The sequence below is a fragment of the Prosopis cineraria genome, unplaced genomic scaffold, assembly GCF_029017545.1.
Source record: "Prosopis cineraria cultivar Desert tree isolate PC_DT_omini unplaced genomic scaffold, ASM2901754v1 PC5, whole genome shotgun sequence".
Classification (NCBI taxonomy): domain Eukaryota; kingdom Viridiplantae; phylum Streptophyta; class Magnoliopsida; order Fabales; family Fabaceae; genus Prosopis; species Prosopis cineraria.
This window is the reverse complement of record NW_026555336.1, coordinates 6,105,947-6,116,203: the sequence shown is the minus strand read 5'-3', so window position 1 is coordinate 6,116,203 and position 10,257 is coordinate 6,105,947. Positions and strand designations below refer to the sequence as shown.

Genomic DNA, 10,257 nt, shown 5'->3' with positions numbered 1-10,257 from the left:
TATTAGACACACTAGATGCTCTCCATTTAGTGAAAGCAATAAGCGGACAGCAAAACATCACTCGACTAGGAATTAAATCGCTTTGAGTTTTTCAGGATCAAGGTGCCTAATCAATAATATACTTTTGTGGTTTCTTGTTATAAATCACAAAAATCATAATTTTGATTGCTTTCGAAATGAAACCAACCAAATTGTAAGCCAGCCCTTTACAAATCTTGTGTGAAAGTTTGACATGAGCTGCGCAAGTGGGAACCATATTTAACCTGAAATGTGGCTATATTAACAGACTTTCTCATGCCATGTATCAATCAATTTCCATTTCAAATAACATAAACCCGTTTCTCTTGTATTATTTTCATTTATCTCATGTTTCACACAACCAGCCTTACAATCATGCTTGAAGCTTTCCTCTAACCAGCCCCAGAACACCGCTTTTATTTGGTAAATTACTTTCCTCTAAACACCCTAACCATAGAGACATACAGAGAGAACAAAAAAGCTGCATGCTCTCACGTCATTCACACTCACTCACTGAGTATCTCAAACTACTCATGATCACCAAGGTTTACGTCCTGTTCATTCCAATATGCAGGCCAGAAGTGGCAGTGGAATAATGGATCCTTTTACTCACCAGTATACTTTGGTTTCCGCTTCTCAGCAAATGCAGCCAAACCTTCCAAACGATCTTTGGTATTCAGCACCTCATCATAGCATCCTTCTTCTAAAGCCAAACCTGTTGTCAGATCAGTTTCTATTCCCTCATTAATGGCTCTTTTAGCCATCCTAATTGCAATAGGACCCTGCCGAGAGAATTTACGGTTATGGAGCATTCAGTTATAAGATATCAAAGATAAAAGCTGTTATTTCTCGAATAGAAGTATCATTTTGACTTTATAATTGCTCGTCATGTGTCACAGGTTTTGCTAGACCCTACGATGAGACCAACAGATATTCTTTACTGAGTTGATAAGTGTCAAAAGGGTCTGAAATCAAATCATGCAAGATGACAATCTGAGAACCAGAGCCTGCTCTCAATCTCAGGAGATTTTGTCTTGGCGGGCAACACAAGTTGGAGGAAGAAAGAAACAATGTTATATAATTATAATAAATAAGAAAATAATTAAGAATTAATTAGTATTTAAATTGATTTAGATATGATTTGATATTTAATCATATTATTATTATATTAGTAGGATTTGGATACATATATACATATATACATATATATATGTATATATTTGGGAGAATAATGCTTATAAATAAGAAACAATAGAGTACCTAACTTCAGACTTTAATTTTCAATGAGAATTGTAGGTTCAAATTTGCTCTTTCTATCTCTCTATTTCCCTTTTCTCTCTTTTCAATATAAATTCTATTTCTATCTCTCAGTTTCCTTTCTCTCTCTTCCAATATAAATTCTGTAATAATGGTATCAAAGCCATCCTTCCCTAATCTAAAGTGGATAGATTTTGATATGGAGCAACTTTATAGTATTGAATGACAAGAAGAAATAATAAAGTTTATATTGCGTGAAACAATTTCTTCTTGAATAAAGAACTACCCTTCTTCAAGAAGGAGATAGCTTCCTTGCAAGAGGACTTGGAGGCTATAAAAAGGGCACATAAAGTACAATAAACTTGAAGCAATTAACAAGGATGGGTCTTCCTTATTAGTAACCCTGGATATGTATCTGATGAGGCAAGAAGATTCTATCGTTCAAGAAAATGTTGGGTCTCATTCAACCTAACGCCCAGAAAAGAATGTAACAATCTTATGAAGGACCAAGAATACCAAGTACTTCATCGTTATGTCGACTCATTCCTTCAATCAGGGGTCCCAAGATTCTTTTATAGCTAGTAGTTGTACTTTATTCATTATCTGTTTTAAGTTCTCTATTAATGCCTATTCTCTAATCTCAATCACCATCAGCCTTTGCTTTGTTAATGAGGACATATATCTTCGTTTCTTCCTTGTTAGCATCGCTCTTGTTCTGACCTAGTTTAGGGGAAATTTAATTGGGATGCTTTGGAGGTCTATTTTGATACAATTTTGTGTACTTGACCTGGGTTTTTTGGGGGAGGGGTATTGTTATGTGATTATAATGAATAAGAAAATAATTAAGAATTAGCATTTAAATAGACTTATATATGATTTATGATTTAAATAGGATTTGACATTTAATTATATTATTATCATCATCATAGATCAGGATATATATTCATAGGAGAATAATGCCAATAAATAAGAGATAGTAGAGTACCAAATTTTAGACTTTGATTTCCAGAGAGAATTGCATATTTGTTATAGAATTTATATTGGAAAGAGAGAGAAAAGGATGGGGGAAAGAGAGAGAAAGAATACAGAGAGACAGAGAGAGAAAATTTGAATATGCAATTCTCTTTGGAAATGAAAGTCTCCTTTTATTTATAGGCATTATTCTCCTATAATATATCCTAATCTATCCAAATCCTATTAATATAATAATATAATTAAATATAAAATCTTATCTAAATCCTATTTAAATCATAAATCATACATAAATCAATTTAAATCCTAACTAATTCTTAATTATTTTCTTATTTATTATAATTACATAATAATAACCCTCCTCAAAAGACCGTTGCCCTCAATGACGAAGTATATGGAAAATTGTATCAAACTAGATCCCAAAGCATCCTTATTCCTAATAGGCAAAGCAAAGGTTAATGGTGACTTGGATTGGAGAATAAGCATTAATTAAAAACTTAGAATGGATGATAGACTATAACCACTAGCTACAAAAGAATCTTGGGACCCATGATAGAAGGAACCTAAGTTGCCATAACTATCAACTACCTAGCATTTTTTGTCCTTGATAAAATTGTCACATTATTTTCGAGTGTTGGCTGAAGAGACCCAGCATTCTTTTGAATGATAGAACCTTCTTGCACCACTGGATGCATATCTTGTGTTGATGGTAAGGAAGGCCCATCTTCTTCTTGATCGACTAAAGCTTCTTGCATTTTATGTGCTTCCTTTATAACCTCCAAGTCCACCCTTAAGGAAGCTACTTCCTTCAAGAAGGGTATTGTCTCATGTAGTATATAACCTTTAATTCTTCTAGCTGTCATGCCATAATTTGAAGTTGCTCCATATCAAAACCCATCCCCTTTGGTCTGAGGAAGGATGGCTCCACTGTTATAGAATTTATATTGGAAAGAGAGGGAAAAGAGAAAGGACAGAGAGATAGAGAAAGCAAATTTGAGAATGCAATTCTCATTAGAAATGAAAGTCTAAAATTAGGTATTCTACTGCCCTATCCAAATCCTACAAATATAATAATATAATTAAATATCATAAATCAAATATAAATTTTTTTAAATATTAATTCTTAATTATTTTCTTATTTATTGTAATTACATAACAAACATCATGTAAAAGATAACTACATACAATTGAGCAAAAAAAATTTCTCTGTTTCAACTTCCAAATTTTAGGCAACTTCAAAAGAAGAAAATGACAAAAGAAATAATCTAGAAAATCAGTCAAGACCGTTCATATATAGAAATTCAATAGCGCATAGCTTTGGTTTTAGGTATCATTTCAAGCATAAAAAGGTTTTGCTAGGGAGATACCTTCTGACAGATATCCTGAGCAACTGCAAGTGCCTTTGAATGAGCTTCGCCAGCAGGAACACAGTAATCAACTAAGCCTGCATTGATGTAAGCTTCTTTAGCTAAGTATCATTGATCTTATGAGCAGAAAAAACTAGTAATTCCACGCTCTTTTTGCCCCAAAAAGGAAAAAAATTTAGCAATTTGTCAGTTTTGAAAAGTTGCACATCAGTGTTGATCTTTCCCCTAGCTTCCCTGAAATTCAACAGGTGATGGTTAAGACTTCCAGGAAGTTTGCGAGAAAGCCTTGACAAGCACAACAGCAGCCACAAAATATGATACATCTTGAGTCAATGCAAAAACGGAAGCTTGCTGAACACAAGCTCGAGTCAATTCAGGATTTTTTGGGTGTTTTTGAGTTATACTGTAAGATTAGAGGAACAATAAGCATATAGCTCACGATATAAAGATGGTATATTGTCACCGCAAAAAATGATGGTCTGTTGGCTCTGTAATTAGTATTTGATGATTTGATCAGAAATTTACCAATTAGAGAATAAAATCAACCTAATGCCTAATTTACATACCCATAGACAGTGCATCTTTGCTATTAATCTTTCGACCAGTGAATATAATATCCTTAGCTGTTGCCTTCCCAACCAATCTAGGGAGTCGTTGTGTCCCGCCTGCCCTGTGGCAATCGGGATTCCATTAGAGCCAATCTATTTCAGAACACCCAAACTATTTTTTCTGCAATGTTAAATGTGCTATCACCTAAATTTAACCCAATAGACCAAGATAACACAGCAATTCCTGAGATAGAATCATGAGGTTTAAAGATGATAAAAATGCCAGCTGTGGAAGTATAAGCAGCCCTCATTTACTAGCTGTTAGTGCATTTAGAAGGCAGTAGCATTAAGGTTCAAGGATAACTTGAAGCAGCTAACCATGTCAATTATTCATGAAAAACAATTCTCTTCCTTACAAAAAAATTGAAACGACCAAGCCTTGATTTATTATTTCCCCCATTTTTAGGTCTGTATGCTTTGCTATCAAAATTGCAGCCATATCTCCATCCATAATTAAATGGCAGAACTGATTAACACAGTTACAAATGGTAGTGTTAAGGATAGAAGAAGCGAAGAGAGATAGTATATACACAGCAACACAGCATACCCTGGGATTATAGCAAGTCCTGTCTCTGGCAAACTCATGAGAGCATCTTCTCCTATGCCACAAAAGAGAAACAATCAAAGTCTAGGACTCATATGATGCACCACATCTCAAGAATCCATAAAGAGTCAACGTATCAAGATGCTCCACATTTAACTACCACATATTCGAATATCACAAGCTAGAGCCATTTCAAGTCCACCACCAAATGCCACTCCTTCAATAATGGCAATAGTTGGTACACAAAGTGCCTGGATAAAACTCAAACAAAGTCAAGTAATGCTATTTTTCAAGTGAGCTGTCAAGTGTCAACAAAGATAGAAAGGATGGGAAAACAGAGATGCTATGAACTATGAAACAAACTACAACTCAAGCAATAGCCAAAAAGCATGACTGACAACATATAAAGGCTCTTCACCACAGAGATATTCATCAATACAGATAAAAGGAAAACAAACCTACGTTATTATTATTTAAAAAAAAAGGGTAAAACCATTGGCATGCTAGATGTGGATGGCCAAACATAAAATTGTTGAATATGGAACTGTCAAAGAATGTAAACAGGAAATGGAACTAAAATTAGAAAAATCATGCTTCAGAGCTGCCTCAGGTGCTGTCAACCTGAATATACACATGGTGGGTCATCTGCTACCTATTCATTATACAAAGTTGAAAACTGCGTAACTCCTAGAACAAACTATTAATGCGAACTAACCTCTAGAAAAGAGAATGAAGAGCGAAGAGAATTCACAAAATCCTTGGTCGCTGATAGATTCATTGTCCGGCGTTCCTGTGATTCAGCAAACATAAAAATCACAGACACAGATTTCTCTGCTGAGTGAATACAAGTAAAAGGAAATCTAACCAAGCATGCCTCATAGCAAGAACCAAATCTACAGTTGCAAAGGCATTTAAATGAAATTTAGCTATTTTTTTGATTGGGCATAACTAAGATATAATACTAAAGTAATTCTAGGTTTAGAAGAAGAATTGCATCACAAAACAAAGAACCCAGACTTCTTTCCAAGATGGACATGAAACTTCGTGAACTACCTTTAAATCGGCCCCAGCACAAAATACCCCGGGAACTGAGCTGCGGATCATAGCGACCTTCGCAGATGGCTCTCGATCAATGAATTCTAATGCATGCCTCAGGTCTCGCAGCATATCTTTCCCTATAGCATTTTTAGCTCCAGGCCTGTCCAAGCTAACTTCAAAAATCCCTGTAAGAAAATGTTGAAATGATTTTAAAATGGACATGTAAACTGAATTTCAAAATGATGCTGGAAGCCAATGATTGTGTTTTTGTGATAATGAGGATATCTCCGTCCCTTTAACGCACACACGCATACGAGCTTGATGAAGTTCAAAGAGTAGTAAAGAACAACGCAAGAGAGTGACTTGCGCAGAAGTAAGAAACGCCATTAAAAACCAAGACGAATCCTTTTCAAGTGAATCCGGACGGAATATAGAAATGTAATTCATCGGTTTCATTTTTAGACATTGAATATAGACTTGGAGAGCCACTCGCAGAGATTGTGGCGGAGAACCTTACCGGAATCCAGGTCACCGAGTCGTTGAAGCTTAACAAATTCAGAACCAGAAGACTCCAAAATGAAAGTCCTTCGATTCTGATACTGAAACTGCCATCGATCGGAATTGCATGGAACAATTTGCTGAGATACAGTTATGAAGCTCAGGAATGACTGACTGGGAGTGAGATAGGGTCTGGAATTATCACAGAAGCAGCGTCCCAGAGACCTTGCAAAGACCCTTGAGACCCCCATTTTTTCCTTTTTCCTTATTTATCGCAGATTACGCCGTACGAATTCTTCAGGAAGTTGAATTGACGTTCTCTACTGCTATGGATAAAGCAACAGAAAATTTCGCAAGAGATGGAAGCCTTCAACGGATACAATCATAGAATACAATAATTTTTGGATGAAATGCGATGCTAAAAGGCCGAGGCAGGGGCTTTTCTGGCATGTTACATCATTTTTACCATTTTTTATAATTTAAAGTTTAAGTAAATTGGCCGTCGAAACTCGAACCTTATCAAAAAAAAAAAAAAAAAGGGGCAGGTCCCCATTTTGAAGTGTGGTATGAGAGGCTGCACTCTTATATCATGTTGTTCGAGAAACGATAATTTTGATACTATAATTTTTGTTGAACCACCGTTAACATGTAAAAGTATTATTTGCTCTGACATGCAAGATACACTTAAATTCCAAATCATAATTAAGGAAGAATGACAAAAAAAAAAAAATCCTTAAATATCCAAATGATAATTAAGTATTATAAAATATGATAATTATTGGGAAAAATGACAATTAATGACCCACAAGAACATTAATGATAATTATATGCCTTAAATTTTTTATTGAGAAAGGAGAGACCCTATATTAGGATCTACTAATACAAAGCCGAGCCTAACCAATGCCCATTATAGCATCCATCGGTAACCTGTGTAAGCCATCAGGAGGTCAATCCAGGTGATGCTTCCTAACTTCTAAAGATGGAGCAAAGGATGCCAGAAAACTAGCACAGTTATTTCCCACATGATATATGTGCTCAACATTGACTTGCTAGTCTTTCTACAAAAGTGCATGAATCTGTCTAAGTATTCTACTGTAACTATTTGTACAAGTATTCTCTTGAGAAAAAAAGTTGTATAGCAAGCAAACAATCCACATCAAGTTTGATCTTTGCAAAATTAGACTGCCATGCCATTGTTAATCCATCAAGGATAGCCCATAATTCAGCCTATAGAGTCGTGCATGAACCAATATTTTTGCAACAACCTTAAAGCTAATCACCGTTAAAATCATAGATGATGCATCCTATCCCAGCCTTACCACTCTCATGTTTGACCACCCATCATAGTTTAAAGATACCTAGTTAGCAGGAGGTTTCTTCTAAGTAATAGTTGTGTCAATTTTGGTGCTAGCGCTATCATGAGTTTTTTGAAAAGTCTCTTTTTCCTGGATATTAATATCAACAAGCATTTGAATTTTCATTGCCAATTGATCGCTTCGAGTATTAACTCGTTTGGAAATAAATTTGTTCCTTACTTCCCAGAGTTTCCAATAAGCAAGTCTATAGAGTGATGCCCAAATACTTCTCATAGAGTTATTAGTAGTATTGCCCTACAGGTTATTTAGCATCTATCATTCAAAAGGTTCATTTTAGAAACAGTTTATACTATTTGAAGGTATGAGGTTTCTCCAAACTTCTCGAGCAAGGTTGCAGTGATGTAGAACATGCTTAATAGTCTCGCAATGGCCCCTGCATCTTTCACACACAATATTGGTAGCTGTAACCTCCTTGAGGTTAAACCACAATTAATTCTAAATCATAATTATCCAAGGTTTTAAAAGAAGAATTTCTCAAAATTATTTCATAGGAATCTCAATTTGCCACTTCAAACCCCAACCATAATTTAAAGACTCCAAATCAGAGTTTTAAAAATAAAGCAAAAACTTGAAGATCAATTAGGACCCAAATAATGAGTTTTAAAACTCAAAAACAAGTTCTGTACAGAAATGACATATGAGTCGTGGCTTGCAGATCGTGCGACATGGTGTGTCTTTTCTGTGCCATGCGCCACGACTTGAGGCGCCATGCGGCACGGCTCATTACATGAAATTTGACAGATCAGTGCTGTCATTTGATAGCAAAGGGAGCGAACTTCCGACGTGTCCTAAATCTCCATCCGACTCCGATTGAGGTGGTTTCGGTGTCTACACTGAGCTTTCTCCTAGCTCTAGCTAATGACATGTTTCACATTCAAATTCATTTTCTATAAGAAGTTGGACACTGAAACCCATTTCTTCCATATTTTCACAAAATCTCCTAAATGGGTGTCCCAACTCAACCACATGTGTCAATAGCTTACACAAACCATTCGACCACACTCAATGGACTCTTGCCGACTCATGCAACACACCACACACAACAAATAATGTTTATTTCACAAAATCACCACTCAACCTTGGTTTTCACAAAACATAGAGGGGGAAGAAAAGTTGTACAAAATCAACCATTTCATTTATATTTCTCAAAAATACATATGTTCCTACTTGCACAAGTATTTTGGCCCTATCCACGAGTTCACAAACAAAATTTACTAACCCAGGGTACAAAATACACTAGTTAAATACAAAAACATGCAAGTAGTGTACCAATCATGACAACTACTCCTAGTTGACAAAGGCATTAACAAATACACATGTAAAGAGCAAAAGAGAGACATATAGAGGATTTACTCCACCAATCTTAAGCCTCTGTATGTTTTCCTCGACTCGAATTTAATGAGCTAAGTCCTAAAAATATTGAGAATTGAGGGGTGAGTACAATCATTCAGTAACTAAGTTTCACTTAACTTATATAGTTGCATATTAATTGTAAATAAATGTAATCAGGCACATAAACACATATTTCACATAGCATTAGGCCTTGGTTCATAAAACTAACAGTCATGTGATCAAGCTTGCCACAAAACACCATATCATGTTATTTCACAAAAACATAACATAGGGTTGCAAAAATAACCACCATGCACCCTCCACATGTGCCAGACCACAAAACTAACAACTATGTGGTCGGGCTTATGTGCATGACCATATGCCAACTTTATATTCTCCTGTTACCTCCGACACGAAATCGATGGCTATCATGTGGCTACGTCCTTCACGGATTAACCCAGCCTTTCACTTGTGAGGAGCTACTAGGCCAGAGTTAACGCACTCACTTATATAATCCGGTTTTCCCTAATACTAACAATCATGGGGTGTCGTACCTCTAATCTAGCCTCCTTATGAACTGGTGGAGACTAATTAGGTTTGAGTCCCTCATAGAACAAGTAGAATAGTCTTGAATCAACCATAGGACAAGGGTTTCCTCTTGATTCCAATGGTTATTGCTAACACCGCGTGGATTTTCAACCAATCTACTCCTCTCTCTAAGCGAACTCCCACCAATAATCATGCTATGCACATTTCACACATAATATGCATTTTAACAATCATTTCTCAATACATGAACTCACATAACACAAATGCTCCACACTTTAACACATATTTCATCACAATTCTCCACCTCTAATAATAAATCACAATTAATTTCATAAAACATCAAAGGTGGTAGAATCAAGGTTTTCTTTCAAAAGAAATCATTTCACAAATCAATACTTTGCCAATATGTATCATCAATTAAACTCATAAATCACATTTCACAAACACAATTAACATTTAACTATAAAGATTAAGTTTTTCCCGATTACCTCAAACTTTTGAGAGGTCAAATGTTTACCCCTCACTATATCAACTTTCCAAAGCTTCAACGAGCTCAAATGGTGTCAAGACAAACCTCTCTACAACCATATCACAAGGATATCATCATTTTCTAGCTCTTGAAACTTTATCAATATAAAACTCCTCATACATTATTTTTATCAACTCATAATCAATACCTATTCTTACTCAATGGGCTT

General features: G+C 35.5%; 1 protein-coding gene across 1 annotated transcript; it reads right to left on the bottom strand.

The window, feature by feature from the left end:
• Nucleotides 1-288: 288 nt before the first annotated feature.
• LOC129311857 (probable enoyl-CoA hydratase 2, mitochondrial) lies at nt 289-6,714 on the bottom strand. The gene is made up of 8 exons (XM_054954328.1): nt 6,322-6,714; nt 5,820-5,989; nt 5,482-5,556; nt 4,927-5,017; nt 4,770-4,821; nt 4,181-4,284; nt 3,615-3,691; nt 289-800 (listed from the first exon to the last, which is right to left on the bottom strand). The coding sequence occupies exons 1-8, from the start codon at nt 6,551-6,553 to the stop codon at nt 624-626; spliced, it is 978 nt and encodes a 325-aa protein (XP_054810303.1). The 5' UTR covers nt 6,554-6,714; the 3' UTR covers nt 289-623.
• Between the last annotated feature and the right edge of the window lie 3,543 nt (nt 6,715-10,257).

Excerpts from the sequence above, each read along its gene's own strand:
- LOC129311857 (XM_054954328.1), bottom strand. The coding sequence starts at position 6,553 with ATGGGGGTCTCAAGGGTCTTTGCAAGGTCTCTGGGACGCTGCTTCTGT. Across the intron at positions 3,692-4,180 it reads CAAAGATGCACTGTCTATGG|GCTTAGTTGATTACTGTGTT; the intron begins GTATGTAAATTA and ends ACATCAATGCAG. Across the intron at positions 801-3,614 it reads CTCAGGATATCTGTCAGAAG|GGTCCTATTGCAATTAGGAT; the intron begins GTATCTCCCTAG and ends TTCTCTCGGCAG.